General features: G+C 45.5%; 1 protein-coding gene across 1 annotated transcript; it reads left to right on the top strand.

Moving 5' to 3' along the window:
- Positions 1 to 837: 837 nt before the first annotated feature.
- Positions 838 to 15,922, top strand: LOC147616909 (ubiquitin receptor RAD23c-like). Its single transcript, XM_086776547.1, has 12 exons — positions 838 to 1,028; positions 1,779 to 1,940; positions 2,108 to 2,164; positions 2,289 to 2,473; positions 2,587 to 2,625; positions 2,815 to 2,989; positions 3,079 to 3,270; positions 3,412 to 3,474; positions 14,894 to 14,941; positions 15,027 to 15,139; positions 15,226 to 15,304; positions 15,558 to 15,922. The coding sequence occupies exons 1-12, from the start codon at positions 963 to 965 to the stop codon at positions 15,672 to 15,674; spliced, it is 1,296 nt and encodes a 431-aa protein (XP_086632673.1). The 5' UTR covers positions 838 to 962; the 3' UTR covers positions 15,675 to 15,922.
- Positions 15,923 to 17,396: the final 1,474 nt, after the last annotated feature.

Below are 17,396 nucleotides of genomic sequence, written 5' to 3'. Positions count from 1 at the left end.
ATAAGAGAACTTCATGCACATAGAACTGTTAGATGTATATCTCGCACATCGAGTTTTTTGAAAAGAAAAAACTCAATATGACATGACACCCACTCCTTGCCCTAGTTTAATCAATTGTAATGATGCAATTATAATTGGGAGAAGACTATAAAAAAGATTGGGCTAAGATTTTGCCCTAGTCTGATCGACTTGGAGAATGCAATTTCAGCTGATATTGTGTCTTTGCATTCAATGCTAGCACATAGTTTAGGCTACCCTTCATGCATCGCATATTCACCAATCAACCCAAGGTAGCATTTAAGCACTTACGAAGCAACGATTAGGGGATATCATATTGACGGAGATGGCATATATGATGTAGTAGCAGTAGAGGGATTGGCAATATATGCAAGTGTTGCGTTCTCAATGGGTTATTGAGTGCAATTTCGTGAGTTGTCACCCCCACATATACCAAGAACTACTGAATTAGTTTAAAAAAATGAAATGATAGAGTGGTACAACATTTGGATGCCATTAGGATATAGCGTTGAACCAAGTACCTTCACGTTGGGAGGCGATGAAGCTAATGGCAAAATCGTTTCTCTATTCGAGTCTAAGGGCGGCACTCTGAAGCCATGTTAGACCCTGGTTGGAAAAACAAAAACATGTGTGATATAGTCTAGGAGGCTACTAGATTAATCTTAATACAACTATAATCTTAAAATCCATAAACACTACGATATACTCGAGTCTCGACGGCGTCCGGAGGCCGACAGCTTTACTTTGACGGCGCCGTTAGAATCGATCTGTACTACGCCCCGTGTGAATGGTGCTACGTAATTGATCATCATATAAGTTGCTTTTCTTCCGATTTATCACAGTTTTTTCACTATTTTTTTTTTTCTCGCCGTCTCTCTCTCTCTCTCTCAGTCTCAGTGGGAGATCACCAGTCATAGTCGTCGTAAGCAGCAGTTGCAGCAGCGATGAAGGTTTCTGTCAAAACCCTGAAAGGCAATCACTTCGACATAGACGTCAACAGCACAGATACGGTTAGTCCTTTTCTCTTCACCTCGGGTTGGGGTTAGGCTGAAGTTTAGGGTTAGGGCTAGGTTCAGAAACAGGAAAACTTTAACCCAAGTTTTGATGCATGTTTGTGCGTATAGGATTAGGGCTGAGTAAGGGAAAATAAAACGGGGAAGATAAAGCATCGGTTTGATCTCTTCCCTAGATCACTTATGTATGTATGATGCACTATTCACATAGTGTAGGGTTACAGAACAGTGTACTACATCTGAGACACGTGGAAATAAGTGCTACGCAGTTGAACATTGCATGATTCATGACCCAAAGCATGATAGCATGTACTTGTTGTGTGCAGTTTTTGATCATTATGTATACGATATTTACCATGTGGTGAGATATCATCAGAGCTGTCAGTAGTCAGTCCCCCGGCAATGTGTTTTTGTCAGGGTAAGGGCAGGCCCTGTCATCTTGAAGGCGCAAAGCGAATAGGATTGGTCCTGTTGTCTTATTCAGCAGACAAAGCACATACGTTATTGACTTAACTCATAAGTTAGTACATACATTTGTATGGAAAACTGCACCTATATTGGGCGATATGAGTACAGCCATGTGGAGTATCCTTGTGGTAATAGAATTGGCCAAAGACTTAGGAACAGGAATGCCCATTGGGAACACTCTGATCAGCCACCAGGAGCTTGGGTGTCCAATTACGGCATTGGGCTGGCTACCTTACAGATCCTCAATAGGACGTGTAACCCAGCTGTGTGTCGTTGCAGGTTCTTGCTATCAAAGAGAGAATCGAAGATATTCAGGGGAAGGATGCGTTTCCTCGTTCTCAGCAGCTGCTTATCTATAAAGGGAAAGTGATGAAAGACGAGACTACCATGGAGGAGAACAGCGTGGTGGAGAACAGTTTTTTAGTTATAATGCTCACAAAGGTACGTGCCCCCCTCCCCCCCAAACCATCAGCACAAACATACAGACACATCACACTATCCAACCCACCATCAGCACAAACAGAGACACATACTTGCTGCATTTAACCTTCTCTTTTTCTATGCTGCATTTCTAACCAACGCACTACCCCTTGTTGGTTCTTTTCCAGACCAAAGCAGCAACATCCACACCGTCAGCAACTCCCTCAGCAAGTGGAGTGGCTCAGGTTAGTGCAAGCTCAATAAGTTTTTCCTGGATCTAGATGTTGGACTCAGGTAGCATGGTTTGGTGTTACAGTGTAGAAGGGATGTTGTTTGATGCTGACTCAGGATTGCTTATGAGTTTTGCAGGTCTCTGCAACATCATTCCCCCCTGCCCCGGCTCCTAGCCCGGCTGCACCTGCATCACCAGCAGCAGCCCCATCTCCATCTCCTGCTTCTGCTCCTGCTCCTGCTCCTGCCCCTGCTCCTGCTCCAGCCCCTGCCCCTGCCCCTGCTCCTGCTCCTGCCCCTGCCCCTGCCCTGGCCCCTACTCTGTGCGTCTTCAATTTATGATTGGATTTATTTTATTGTTTATCAAAGTACTGTGGACATAGCGGAGCTACTGTAAGTACATTGCATTTATGTCAGTGTATTGCGCTCTATACAGATCGACAGTTGCGACCCCTGTGGCAGCTTCATCCTTGCAGTAAGTATATCCATGTTGATATCATACGTCTTCAAGCTCTGTGCAAAAATAATAACTACATTTACCATCTGCAAGGGTTTTTAAGTACTGAAGCTCCTGCAGTCTTCAAGAATCTAGGCTGGTTTGCTAAGTTGAGTAGGTTATTGAATCAAATAGTTTTTTTAAAGGCTGATAAGAGGTAAATTGCAGGCCTGCAGATTTGTATGGGCAGGCTGCCTCCAATCTTGTTGCTGGAACAAACCTTGAGCAAACAGTTGAATGGATCATGGACATGGGTGGCGGGAGCTGGGAGCGGGAAACAGTTCTACGAGCTTTGCGTGCTGCTTTCAACAATCCAGAGAGAGCTGTGGAATATCTCTATAGTGTATGCCTTCTAGCTACAACATTATATGTACAAACCTGAGTATTAAGGTCCATTTACAATTCATTGTGTCTTTGTTTGTCTTTGTTCAGGGTATACCAAATTCAGCAGAGGTTGCTCCTTCGGTGGCTCCAGCAGCTACAGGGGTTGTGGCTCCGACACTGGCACGGGCACCGGCTCCGGCTCCGGCTCCGGCTCCAGCTCCTGCACCAGCTCCTGCAGCCGTGACCCAGCCTGCCCCTGGCAGAGGACCGAATGCAGCACCGTTGGACCTCTTTCCTCAGGTTGCGAGCACTATGGACATGTATTTTTTGGATTAGTGGCAGTAGTATTTTCTCTTCATTTACAAGTTAATTTGCCTCCATTGGAAGATTATGTCCTGCCACAATGTGGTCTTCTTATCCAGTTTGTGATATTGCTTTCAGGGCATGCCTGGTCTCGGTGGTGCTGCTCCAGGGGCTCTGGATTTTTTGAGAAACAATCCTCAGGTACTTATGCTATGAAACGACAGCTATTATTGGAAAGCTCATTAGCCATTCAAATTTAGTTTGGTCTGACATGGTGTCATTCCCAAAGGACTCAAGGGCTTGTATGTAATCTTTGGGAAGAGAGACATCGTTTTTGGCCTTGCTTAAAAAAAAAAACTGATTATGAATGTGAAAGTGTCAGACAAGTACAAAATGATTAGGGTCACAGTCCCATAACTAGAGTGTGGCAACCAGTTTTGGCTTGCAAATCCTACACAAGTACTTTATTTGGGAGAGCTGGTGTTATGACCCTAAAAGTTATAACTTGGCTGACATATAATTTGAGGCTAGTCTTAAACCTAGGGGCGGCCTTGAATGGGTAATAAGTGACGTATAGATGCTTATGGCATGGGTTAGTGTGAAAGGGCTTATTACCAATAAGTGTGCTTTCCTTCTTTATTCATAGCCCAAGCCCTATATAAGTGAGTTTATAGCTCATAAGTGCGTATCTCCACTACGGAGGACTCCTTAGGGGATGAGGACCCAAGTGTGAAATCCCGAGATCACTCCGAGGGAAATCTGCAAAACAGCCCTGAAAAGCAAGACAAAGCAACGATCCCTAACCCTAGAAGGCAAAGCGGAAGAAACATATCTGGGTGCAGGCATACTCGCCACCCAACCATGACAGCCGTGGGCAAGCCCACAAGACTTGGCTGTCCCCACTGAGCCACGAGCTAGAGCGTCATGCTCTCGTGAGTGCCATGCCATCGTCCTCGTCCGGTGTCCTCTACCACCTGGGGTTGTCCCCCAAGGACGTCGGCCTCTTGCGCGATGGTGCACCTGCTCCGCGCGCTTTGCACTACTATGCTCCATCCTTCGGTGTGTGCCCAACTGGTACCCCTCCCCCCAATAAATAGGGAAGGAACGCCCAAAAAGCACACGCTATCAATAGCGGACCAAAAAACACATGTCCGCCCACAACATATCATACTCTAGCTCGCCAATCTGCCTGCCCCTAGTGTGCACATGACATACTCCCCTTCCTCAAAAGAGCTCACTCTTGAGCTCAAGAAAAAGAACTCAAGGAGAAGTTGTCACACTCGCAACACTAGAGAAACACCCTCTATTGGTCGAAACCAATACTCTCAAGGACAATCTGACTAAGAGATCGACCTGCTCAAGTAACATCACATGAGCGTCAATTCCTAGTCACAAAAGCCTAATCCGGAGCATATGGATCATCTGGGTAACTCTAAGTTCACAATGCTACCAGTACCAGAAGTAAGCAACCACTATCCTAAAAAGTTATCCCGAAACCAAAAGTATCTTCCATTTGACCACCATGCTTTCATCTTGATGTCCTCTGTAAATCTGGTCTGTAAAAAACCACAAAACTGGGAAATCCTAGAACTTACAACTGAAGCCTGAACCAAGTGGAACACAACAGTAGTCTCTTCCCAAACAAGAGAAGAACCGATCTTTTAGAAAAGATCATCAATCTGTCCTCCGTCACCTCGGAAGTCTAACTTCCCAAACAGACCTCAGAAAGTCTGTGAGTACGTTGGACATGAAAGGAACAACTGTTCCAATAGACCTGGTTATGCTTCAAGCTAGCATCTATCATAACTGTCTGTATCAAAAGTAAAGCATCTATCCCTCAAAAATATTGAGATAGCCTTGTGTTTGTAGGCGCAGAGTCTGAATAAAGTCTTGACAATCTGGCGTAGCCCCGTAACATGCGATGGATCATGGCGTCCCATACCACCATGATACACCCCATACCTGTGCTACGATTACTACAAAACACTAGTTTGTGGATCTGTCGCGATCTATTAGAAACAATAAATGCCAATGGCTGACCATGTGCCACAAACTGAAACAAGTTCTCGAAAGGAAGAACTCCAAACGAGACTAGTGATCATAACTCGGTCCAGGGATTAGACAACATCTGTGTACACAAAGAAGAACAACCTTGACCAGCGTCCCAGTCAAAGCATCTGTCTAAACCTAGAAAATCTTGGAAACCAAAACTTGCTTCCAAAAACTTATCCGCATCACGCAAATTCTTGAATAACCATGATTCAATAGTCTTGGTATAAGAATAGGCGGGTATACTTCGAATAGCGTGAATATCTGTACACACTCTTGCTATGTAGAGGACCATCAAAACCTTAAGGACTGGAAGGCTGAAAACGTACATATTGGGTATTGTCGCATAACCGTCTTGTCATGCAATCTGACAACGAATCCCAACACGTAAATTTAATCTAGATGCCCTCTATCAAATATCTGTGTAGCCACAGTATCAATGTGTGGTCAACTATTCCTCAATCCTACATATGTAGATAAGTCTTGCCTATCAAAGCCCAACAATGAAAACAATGGTCATTCCAATATCTGTAGGGTATTAGGTCTATGTCTTGCATGGTACAAGGCCATGACTAACTCTGTGTCCGTGAAGTTCTTGGAGTAAAAACTCCCAGGTGTATCCCAGAACAAACATGTGTACTTGCATAACACGGTATAACACTGTGCTTTTATTGTACACTTTGCTTTTATTGTTAAACTCTATCTTGCATGTTCCTTGCATGTGAAAAAATAAACACATACCTCATAACACACTAATCCAAAACTGAGATAGAATGAAGCACGTGCATCCGAACCTCACAAGTACACCACACAGTCCTGTACACAACCTAGACATTTTGGAGAGAGAAGAATCTGAAGAGAGATCGTAGAAAAACATGTCGCCATCACTTGCTGCTGTAGAGCAGCCCACTGACGATCGTACGCCTCTATCCGGACAACCTATATGTGGCTGTCCACAACCTTTGGCGGCGTGATGTAGACTTCGGGTAACACGGATGGCCATGGCATGTGTGGCTCTGCTAGACTTCCCTGCATCTGCATGAGTGTGTGCACACGTCATGCGTGGCTGCGTGGGAAACAGCCCCAAAAACTTGGGCTTCCTCACCCCAAAGGGGTGCCCGCCAACAAGGTACAGTCCCATGTGGGCTGCTAGAAGCCCCATCGAGCCCCGACAATCCCTGCAACCGCCGACAGTGCCATCGATAGTCCTTCCCATGTCTATAGCACAGGCGACCAGGTAAGGAACCCCCACGCGCACCATCAGCTTCGGGAAGGTAGGTGTTTTTTTTTTCATTAAAAAAAAACATACCTGTTTCTTAAAAAAAACAGCATGCTAATTTCGGCTCTTTTTTTTTGAAATCGCAAATATTGATTTTTACAAAAAAAAAGAATAAAAACGAACCTTAAAAAAAACAATGCTTTCTTTTGCTAGGCTTCCCCGGTTTTTTTTTGTTTTCTTGGTAGCGCTTATCTTGGTGGCCAGCTTTTTTCTGGCTGCCGCTTTTCTTGTGCTGCTGCCGCCTACCTTGCTTTCCTGTGGCTGCCTGGTGGCCTGCACATGGACCTCTGCCTGCTCGCACTGCAGCAAGTATGCGATAGCATTCCTCGGAATCCGCGTACGTGTGCTTCATGTCTTCTAGTCCTGTACCAACAAGGTCAAGTCTAGTGGTCTGAATCGCTGATACTTGTCCCTTCCTGCTCAAAGCATCGGCCACTGGATTGGCCTTTCCTGGAAGGTACTCAATCATGCCACCGAACTGCTGGAATATCTGACTCCAACGGTGTTGTCGATCACTCCACTATGCACTTGGCATCGTCTGAATCCAGCGCAATGCCTGATGGTCAGTGCGAACCTCGAAGTCACGGCCATACAGGAAATTTTTCCATTGTTTCAAGGCCTGTATAACTGCTAGGAGTTCACAATCATAGACCGAGTAGTTCTTTTCGGTGGGAAGTAACTTACGAGACATGTAAGCTACCGGATGACCATTTTGTTGCAATACACCTCCAATTGCGATGTTACTCGCATCGGTGATCACTTGAAATGGTTCGTCCCACGAGGCAAGGGCTAAACAAGGCGCTTCTGATAAAGCCACCTTGAGGTTCTGGAATGCCTCCAACGCTCGTGGAGTCATTCGAATCTTTTGCCTTCTTGTTTTCACTCCCTTTAGCAGATCGGTGAGGTCTGCAGAGAGATCAGAAAACTTGTCAATGTGGGTGGAATATGCCTGGCATATACCCACAAATGATCTAATGTCATAAGCGGTCTGAGGTACTTCCCAGTTAACAATCTCGGCCACTTTAGCCGGATCAAGTCGAATGCCTTCAGCACTAATTATATATCCCAAGTAATGTACCTGGAACAGATAAAATTCTGACTTCTTTTCATTGACATAGAGCTCGTTGCTTTCCAGCAACTTAAGGTCTTTCTCCACATCAATGTCATGCTGCTCAACTATAGCTGAAAATATGAGTATGTCGTCTAGAAATATGAACACACACTTGCCAATGAACTCCCGGAAAATACGCATCATCATGCGGTTAAATGTAGCTGGGGCGTTTGTCAATCCAAATGGCATAACCACAAATTCATAGTGGGCCCGTTCTGTACGGAAGGTTGTCTTGGGGATGTCCCCCTCTACAATCCGTATCTGGTGGTACCCACTCTTTAAATCCAGTTTGGAGAACACCTTAGCTCCATTCAGCCTCTCGAGAATATAGTCAATTCGTGGCATCGGGAATCTGCTCTTGATAGTCAGCTTGTTGAGTGCACGATAATCGACACACTACCGAGAAGACCCATCTTTCTTCTTGACAAACAAGATCGGTGCTGCAAATGGTGACATGCTGGGGCGGATGAAGCCAGCTTGCAACAATTCTTGGAGTTGGTGGTCCAACTCCGATTCCATTGCCTTAGAAAGGCGATACGGAAACATGCTCGGGGGTTCCGAGCCTGGGAGGAGGTCAATCTTGTGATCCTCTGGTCTGGACGGGGGGAGCTGGGGAGGGAGACTGTCCCGAAGAAAAATCTTCTGGAACTTTTCATGGAGAACCGAGTACTTCTTGGAAGCACTGGCCACCGTCTGGGCTGTCTGGATGTAAATCATTGCACACTGTGCGCCTTTTCTAACTGCTCGCTTAGCCTGCAAGTGGCTTCTGAGCGGAAAGTTTGGAATACCTGGCTCACACTTAATGGTCACCGGGGTGTTTGACACATTCCGATCGATTTGGAACGTGTGCTTGTCCCACTTGACATTAGGAAGAAACTTGTGAAACCACTGGATACCCAAAATTATGTCTGCTCCTACAAGAGGGGCAACCATAAAGTCACGCACAAACTCTATGCCCTGAATCACTAACTTAGCACCTAGAGCTTCATACTTGACGCTCGTTGTCATACCTGTGCTAAAACCCTCAACTTGTTTGTCCACCAGAGTCAGCTCGAAACGGGCACGCCTAGCGGCCTGTTCCCTGATCACATCCTCCGTGCTGCCGCTGTCAAACAAGACAACGACTCTCTGGCCACCTATGTAGCCAAAGGACTTGAGCAATTCGTTGCGCTCATACTCCTGGTCATGGGCGCCCTTCTGCTTATCTTCGAGCTCCCGGCTAATAATTGCTCCAACTGAAGCACCGGGGGTTGAAGAACTAGGGGTAGCCGCTGGGGTCTGTGTGGGAGCTGTGCTCACCACCACGGAAGCTGTGGAGGCGGCAGCGGCCTTTGGAGGCTTCTTCGGACAATCCCGAGAAGTATGTCCTTTTGTGTGACAAAAGAAACATCTACCCTCCTTCCTGAACTGAGAAAGCTCCTCAGCACTCAACTTGCCACCTGTCTTGCCTGCCTTCGCTTTCTGGTCTGGAGTAAGCTTAGACGCTTTGTTCGAGTTCTTGGAGCCAGAGGCTCCCGGGCTCTGTCATGGGAAAAACCCCGTCTGGTTCTGGCTTTTGCCCCCCGAGGCGTTAGCCTTGGGAGAAGCCGGCTGGGAAGTCTTGGGCTTGCCACCATTGTGTTTCATTTCTGCACTCTGCGCAAGCGAGAGTGCGTCCTCAAAGGTGGCTGGCCTAAACATACGCACCTCCCATTGGACTTGCGTGTCCAGGCCATACAAAAACTGCCCTTTCTTGTCCGAATCAGATAAGCCTAATTGTAGACACAAAGTCGAAATTTTATTGGCAAACTGAAGGACTGGTTGCGCGTTCTGACGCGCTCCCCTGAACTCGTCTTCGAGTCGCTCAAGGTAATGGGGCAGTAGAAACTGCTGCTTAAGGTCGCGGACGAACTCGTCCCACACATAAGCTGCCATACCTGCTCTGGTGTAGGCATGAGCCCACTGAGTCCACCAAGGAATGGCCTCACCTTCCAAGTACCAACTAGCTAAGATCACTTTGTCAATATCTGTTTTCCTAACTGCGGCAAAGTAAGCTTCAAATTGATGTAACCATGAATACAGAGTAGTGGGATCGAGTTTACCATTATACTTACTGAAATTCATTTTCTCGGGAAAATGATTCGAGGGCGCCGCCGGTGTCAATCTGGCATCCAAAGCTCTGAGGTAACGCTCGTGTTCCACTCGTCGCATGGCGTTGTCTTCTCGTTGTCGAATCTCCAATGCACGCATCTGCATCTCAAGCAAGGAGCTTGGCTGCGGCTGTGACCCCGCGAGAGGGTCCCTGTGACGAGGATCTGGTATCTGGGATACGGAAGGAGAGGGAGGAGGAGATGGAAAACGCGACGCTGGAGAGCGAGAATGCTCCTCCAGAGCCAAAATCCGCGCCTTCTGCTCATCCAACTTGGTTGTTTGGTCTGCGATTGCTCGCATCATCTGCTGGAACATGTCTGTGACACTCAAGCCGGGTGTCCTAGCTGGGCTGCCTGGTGCACTCTGGTCCCATGGTTCTGGTTCTCTCTCGTCGCCGAAACTCGCCATAGCGGGAAAATGCAATTCCTTTCCGGAACGCAATCTGACCATCCACTATCTGTGTGGGAGACTTCCGGAGGCTAAAAACCAACCGTCCTTCGAGGGACAGGAGTCACTCCGAAAGGGGTAGTCCACCGGCGTCTAAAAACCAACCACACGAGCGAAAAAATTTTCTGGTTTTCTTTGCTGAATCTTTGTCCTTGAAGTAGGCTCTGATACCACTGTAATATGCGGAAGCTTCGGAGAAGGATCGGTACTTCAAAACTCAGAAAAATCAGCACTCTTTTCGCGACGGAATTAACGCACAAACTGAAAAGGAGATGTGCAGAAAATAGAGAGAGAAAGGGGAGATGGAGAGGACAGTATTGGGTCCCAATTACCCTCTGTAGGGCCCCCACCACGGATGGTGTATTTGCTTTATTAGAATGACGTAAATCTGAAAACAAATACAGAAACTTGACCTTTTCTTGGCTGGAAAACCTGCCCTTGACCTTCAGTCCTTCACCCCTTTGCGTTAGCAACCTCTTGGCTGTCCTGGCCCTTGTTTGCTTGATGCACTTGGTGAATTATGAGATGACTTCAATGATTATTGGCTGGAGTATTTATACTCCCTCTATCATCCAGTCGGCCAGCTTCATGAAGCCCCACGACTAGGTTTTTTTTAAATAAAATGCTTTCACATTCTATAACATGCTGGCCACTCTACGCCTGCCTGCTGGACAGTTTCCAGGCTGCTGGGCACCATGCGCATGGGTGTGGGACTGCCCCCTACACCTGGCCGACTTGCTGGGTAGGGTTTCTAACCCTGTCGGCTGCCTGTCCAGCAGCCCTAGGGCTGGCCGACAGCCCTTCCAGCCCAAGCCATGGCTCGTGTGCACAGCTTGGGCCCTCCTGGCCCCTTGGGGGTGGTTCTACACCTCCCCCATGCCCACACTACAAGTGCAAACCTTCGCATTGGGGTAGCCCTATGGGCTGGCCCCATCTCTACATGCAAACCTACATGCCTACAGAGGTCTGGCATCCAGTTGCAAACCAGATACACAGAACATCTGACATCATTCCAGAGGGAGACTCACAGCGCGGACTGGCACTGCTTCATGTGCAGGACAGTGCACACCTGACCTTGGACTCATGTGCAGGACAATGCACACCTGACCTTGGACGATTGAGATGGATCCCTGGCTGACTCGTCCCGGACTGGGCTCACATGGGACCAGTTCACCATCCCAGGTCTTGCACCTTCTGTACAGAAATGTCTACGTGGCATCCAAGTGCGGGATGCACGTGACAGGAGTAGAGAGCTGAATCTACCCTGTGATTCCAAGGCATGCGGAGAATCACATCAGAACCATCAAGATCGGTGATGCAAAAGGTATCTTGATCACTGTAGCCTTGTAGCTGGAATTTCAGCTTGCCGATGTAAGGTACAACTGTCTTCTCTGCATCTCCATCATCAGGATGAACAGCTTGGTGTAGTTCCATTGGAGTATCCATATCTTCATTCCTTAGGCCAAGCTCTTTTGCTAATTGCCAAGAGATGAAGTTCTCATTGGCTGCAGGGTCTATTAGGAAAAGAGCTTGCTTTCCTTGCATTTGATCCCAAGCCTTCAATAGTTGGCGCATCTTTGGGGTGTGAGTTGTGTTCTCCACCACATCTCCTATCACATTGATTGTGACTTGTGGTATGGAGTTGTTGGAGGGTTTGTTTTGTCCTTTGTTGGGACAATGTTTGGAGATGTGACCTGGCTGTCCACACTTGAAGCACTTCCCTTCTTTCATGTAGCGTTGCTTTTCTTCTTTAGAGATTTGCTTTGTTTGGGAATATATATTGGAGCGGAATTGAGGGGCATTGGAAGGTCCATAAGGCCTCATATTCTTTTGAGTTGGTGGCTGCCTTTGCTGCTGTTTTCTCCCTTCTTTAGTGGCTGAATTATCCTCCTTGTCAAAGGACCTCTTCTTTTCATTCTTTTGAAGCACCTTGTTGTTGCCATGCTCCATTTCCCATGTCTCTGCATGGTCTATGAGTTCTCTCAAATTGGAGCAGCGATAATGATTGAGAGCAGTATGAAGTTTGAAGTGTAGGGCACCTTGGAACTTCCTCATCTTTTCAGAGTTGCTGATTTTCTTGAAGTGTTGAACTTTTTAGAGTAGCTCCCGAAATCTCTTCGTATAATCATCAAGAGACTCAATCTTTCTTTGCCAAAACCTATCCCACTCCGTCTTCACATTTCTTTTGAAATGAATGGGAAGAAACTGGGCCTTCAGCATTCGAATAAAAGGCCTCCAAGATTTTGGGGTAGCATGGTTGCACTCCAACCCCGTCCACCAAGTGTGAGCTAAGTCGGTCAAATGAAGAGCCGCAAACTTGATCTTTTCTTTTTCTTTATAGTTATCACGACCATATAAAATTTGAAATTGACGAATAAACTTAAGAAGAAGATCGGTGTTATGAGAACCATCATACGTACTGAATTTTATCTTCTTTTCAAGCTGGGATAAGGATTTGGTCTTCTTTGATTGCCTTCTTCTATGCCTAGAACTTGATACTGAAGAAGTCGAAGAGGAAGATGGAGAAGAAGATGGTGATCGACGATGTTTGCGAGGATGTTGATGAGACTGCCTTTGATAGCTTCACCCGCGAGAATGGTGTGAACTCCCGTTTGAATGAAGAAGAGAAAGAAGAAGAAGAAAACGTTCTTGATGAAGAAGAACTTTGATGACGCCTCTTTGATTGTTTTGAGACTAATCTGCCTCTTTTCTTCTTCACACTATTCTTCTTAGTAGCCTCCATATTTGAGAGTTGCTGACGAATCAATTGATTTTCCTCCCGAAGGCTTTCTATTGCTTTCATCAAAAGAGTGCTCTGCTCTCCCACATGGTTTTCGTGGGTAGCTTGAGTCTCCATGTGGATGAGTATGATTATGAAAACAAGCAAATGCAAAGAGTAAAGTTACACTACACATGTAACTAAAGAAAATACTAATTGCAAGCACTACCAGTGTAGGGGGTATAAGATCGAGCCAAAGCTCTGATACCATTGTAAGCGCCGCGTACAACGTGGTATGCTTAGCAATTAATGTTCCCGTTTATTTTCGATGGTTATTCCACACTTAAAAATAGATGAATAATAAAACTAACTCCAAATAACTCAATGCTGAAATTAATTACAACACATGTGCATAAGATAGCAATACATATTGGAAGTAAAGTTGAGAGACATATGATGGAGCCAGATTGAGGGTTGAAGATGGGCCCCAACCCCCCCCCCCCCCCCCCCCCCCGCGCGCCCGCCCCAAGATGGGAATTTATTTCTACTCAATCCAAGTACTTTAGGATTGAGTTCAGTTACAATCAACCTGAGATTGAAGAAGTAATCTTCACTCTCAGAGACCATGCAAAAGTCTATGCTAATGAACATACAAAAACAAGCAAGTATGCAAATGCATACTTGATCCAAAGATGAAGGGAAAAGAGACTTTATAAAGCTGAAATTGGAGTAATAAGAGAGTTGAAACCCCATTCACAAACTTGCTGCAATAATGGACAGCATGGGAAAAGGTGGAAGATGGAGTAGTTACATCATGTGGAAGCGTTGATGGAGAGGTAGGGGTTGTACTCAAGTGGTGTGGGTTGCTTTAGGGTGAGTAGGGACTGATTTATAGCAAGGGAGTTGTGTGTAGAATGAGAGGAAAGGGTTGTATTTAGGAAAAGAGAGCTTCAAGGCTTAAGAGGGAAGTAAGGCTGAAAAAGACAAGTGTCTAGCGACATGTCAGGTGGGACAAGTGTTGGGACACTTGTCCATTTTTCTAGAACACTTGGAGCTCAAGTGACAAGTGTTGGGACACTTGTCCATTCTTCTAGAACTTTCTGTGGTGAGAGGTCAACTGCTAAAAAAAAATAGAAACCTCCAAATTTAGCAAGCACAGGATACAAAGATTACTAAATATAGTAAGTGATTCCTAAATTTTAGAAAATCTCTATTTTTTAGGGTTAGCCTTCTTAGGGCAAACTGAGGTTCCTATTTTTTAGGACCCGACCCTAGATTTTAAGGACCCCCCAATATGGGAGTCAAATAAAAGCTCTTTCCATCCACATTCACAAAACAGTAATGGTTTTTTTTCAATCTGATGCATCTAACTCATGTCAAATGAAAATCAAGCAATCACTCTAACATAGACTTTAATTGGTCATGCCATCTTATCGATTGTAACTGTCTGTTCTGGCGGATCTAGCCCACACTACCAGGCATCAATCCTTTCTGTGTGTGACCTAGTATGCTTGAGTTCTGGCCATAGGCGCCCAATCAGGTCATATAGGTGGAAGTGTGCACTATCCATGTTCTAGCCCACTGCGTGGACCCACCATGACCTATGGCCACTCACCAGTAGCCAGCTCCTATGCACGAATCTATCCAAATGAATGGATTTTCTGGCTTATCTAAATTCAAAGGAAAACATGGAAAACATAGAAGAAAGTATAATTATTATACAAAGGATACAAAGAATTCTTTCTTTCATTTTGCGTTGAGTCATGACAGACACGTTTAGCTCAACCATATGTCTTCCAAGGCATTAGCCTCATTAAGGGTTTGCCCATTTATGATTGTTGGGGATAAGAACTTCTAACACTTGTGATTGCCTTTTTTGTGACAGTTTCAAGCTCTAAGAAGTATGGTTCAAGCAAACCCCCAGATTTTACAGGTTGGCTTTCTTGCCACGTTTTGCCAGGCTTTAGAAGGCAGCTCATTTTTCTACTCCTATTTACTAATGATTTGGCGTGGTACAGCCTATGCTGCTGGAGCTTGGGAAGCAAAACCCGCAATTGTTACGTTTAATCAGTGACAACCAGCCTGAATTTCTTAGGCTGATAAATGAACCGGGTGCAGGAGGAGCAGAAGGGTATGTCTGAAAGTCTTCATCAATTAGTATGCAAAGCTTGCAAGCATGCATGCCTTGCATCTGATGCATTTTTCTGATTTTTGCAGGGATCTTCTTGGGCAGATAGCAGAAGCAATGCCCCAGGCAATCAATGTTACACCTGAAGAGAGAGAAGCCATTCAGCGGGTAATTATCCTTATTCAATTGTGTGAACCTTTGAGTTCATGCAATGTACTTTGGCTCAGGATGGAAACAGATTGATCCCAACCTGTGTGCAACAGGCTGGGGCTTGGATTGGCAAGACTGTGTCCGAGCCTCAGGGCGATCATGATGGGTCCCTCCCATGGATGGGCGACCTTTATGTGCATCCAGCCTCAGTACAGGTTTTCTTTGAAGGAATAAAATCTGATGTTTTTTTTTTGGATTTGCGTTTGTGCAGCTTGAAGCCTTGGGATTTGATAGAGCCCGTGTTATAGAAGCTTTTTTGGCGTGTGACAGAAATGAGCTTCTTGCTGCCAACTATCTTTTGGAGAATCCTGGTGAGAATGAAGAATGAGGAGGATTGAGGATGCATGGGGGAGTCTCAAGGGTATTTGAATGTAGTCCAGATTAAGAGTCACATTGATTGGAAATGAAGGTGTGAATGACAATGGTTGCTCCATTCATCACCTTATACACAGGGTATATCCTGAAAACTATTGTGTTGAGAGGAACAACTTCAATGTGCTTTACCTCTGAAGATCTGATTTCACAAGAGGCAATTCATTTGGCCACACTTTATAGAAGAGACCGTGTCAGCCTGAACCTGTTATTGTTGCTTTCTGTATGGTATAGATTGTGTCCATGATTCAACTTAGGTAATTCTTGTTTAGTGGGTATTTTGTATTTTGCTTGATGCTTTTGAGGATTTAAGAGTGCCCAAGTGGTCATTTGTGGAGATATCAACTGGTTTGCTTGCAGTCTTTAATTTCTTTGTGCTTGCTTCCAGTTTCCTGTGTAGATTCAGATCATTTTTGGTTAATCACTATGACTACTGATTCTATAGTTGGTCTGATGCGTTGGTGCTCCACTTAGCATCCTTGTTACTGTTTCTTTTCTTACTGTTTCTATTCAAGCAACTAGCTTCGTTGAGAGAAGAAGTGAGGTAGATCAAATGTGAAGGCATGAGTAACTGACAGAATTCTGGGGTCTAAACTCTTCTGCTCTTGGCCTGAGACTTCGTGATCCAAGAGTTTATGGTTCTTTGAAGCCCGGAAAGGATGCTGTATCTTACGCGTTTGAATTGCACTAGTATCGTTGTCACTTTGCCTTACAATCATCCATACGAAATCTTGAAAGTTTGAGTATTTTGCAACTTGATAAGGTTTGGTTTTGAATATTGCATCGTATTCAATTGGGCATTGGGAAGTGAATCAAGGTGACGGTCCTACTTAGACAGCAGAAGAAAGCATAGTGTGTAAGAGCCTCGAAACATCCAATTTGTCTCACTTCCCTCAATTTACAAGCTTGTAAGGGTTCTCTTCAAGAAGGGAGATTGAAAGCATGTGTGTACTGTGTGCGTGTTTTTGTGTGCGAGTACTATTCTGTGGCCTCCATAGTACTCAACGTATGGGAGACAGCATGACACAAACCTTTGACTTGGGCAAAAATTGCTGAAGTAGACCCCTTTGTTGCGGCTGAAGCTTAATGAATCATCATGACAGGTTGGCTATGATCAACCATGCTGGAGCTTTTTGAGGTTAACATGTCTACACTTAGGTGCCCCGTGTATTTGTTAGGGGATATGCTGGTGTGTAGCTATCGTGGTGAGGGGTCTGCACTAATCTGTTGCAGTGAGATGGAGTGGGTATCTTGAAGGTAGAAGAATCACTTGGTGGGGTATTAAGAGGACATGGGGCTGGCACGTAGAGAGTCGGAGAGTGGGAGGCTTAGTTTTGAGAAACGGTACATCAACGTTGGGGCACCTTTTTAATCCAATTCGCACACCACCTTCCACCTTGATTCTCAGAGTGCCTGGACCAAAGGCTGCAGCTCAACCACTCAAGTGCACTGAACCTCAAGAAGACCCATACCATATTGGGGTGGTGATTACCCCAATCACATCAGATATGGCCTAGGAGTTAGGTTTGGCAAACTTGTGGTAGGCTATTATGTGCGGGGATTTCAAGCTGTATGTGCATGCTTGTGGCTCTTGCCATGGAACAGATACCACTACTTTCTTCAATGCAAGTCATGTCATGTGCCTGAGAACGTAAAAGTCATAATGCACTATCCACCT

Source organism: Cibotium barometz, chromosome 37, assembly GCF_041138505.1.
Source record: "Cibotium barometz isolate CiBa-2024 chromosome 37, ASM4113850v1, whole genome shotgun sequence".
In the NCBI taxonomy this organism is placed as follows: Eukaryota; Viridiplantae; Streptophyta; class Polypodiopsida; order Cyatheales; family Cibotiaceae; genus Cibotium; species Cibotium barometz.
This window is presented reverse-complemented; position numbering and strand designations above follow the sequence as displayed.

Excerpts from the sequence above, each read along its gene's own strand:
- LOC147616909 (XM_086776547.1), top strand. The coding sequence starts at position 963 with ATGAAGGTTTCTGTCAAAACCCTGAAAGGCAATCACTTCGACATAGAC. Across the intron at positions 3,475-14,893 it reads TTTTGAGAAACAATCCTCAG|TTTCAAGCTCTAAGAAGTAT; the intron begins GTACTTATGCTA and ends TTTTTGTGACAG. Across the intron at positions 15,305-15,557 it reads AGAGAGAAGCCATTCAGCGG|CTTGAAGCCTTGGGATTTGA; the intron begins GTAATTATCCTT and ends GCGTTTGTGCAG.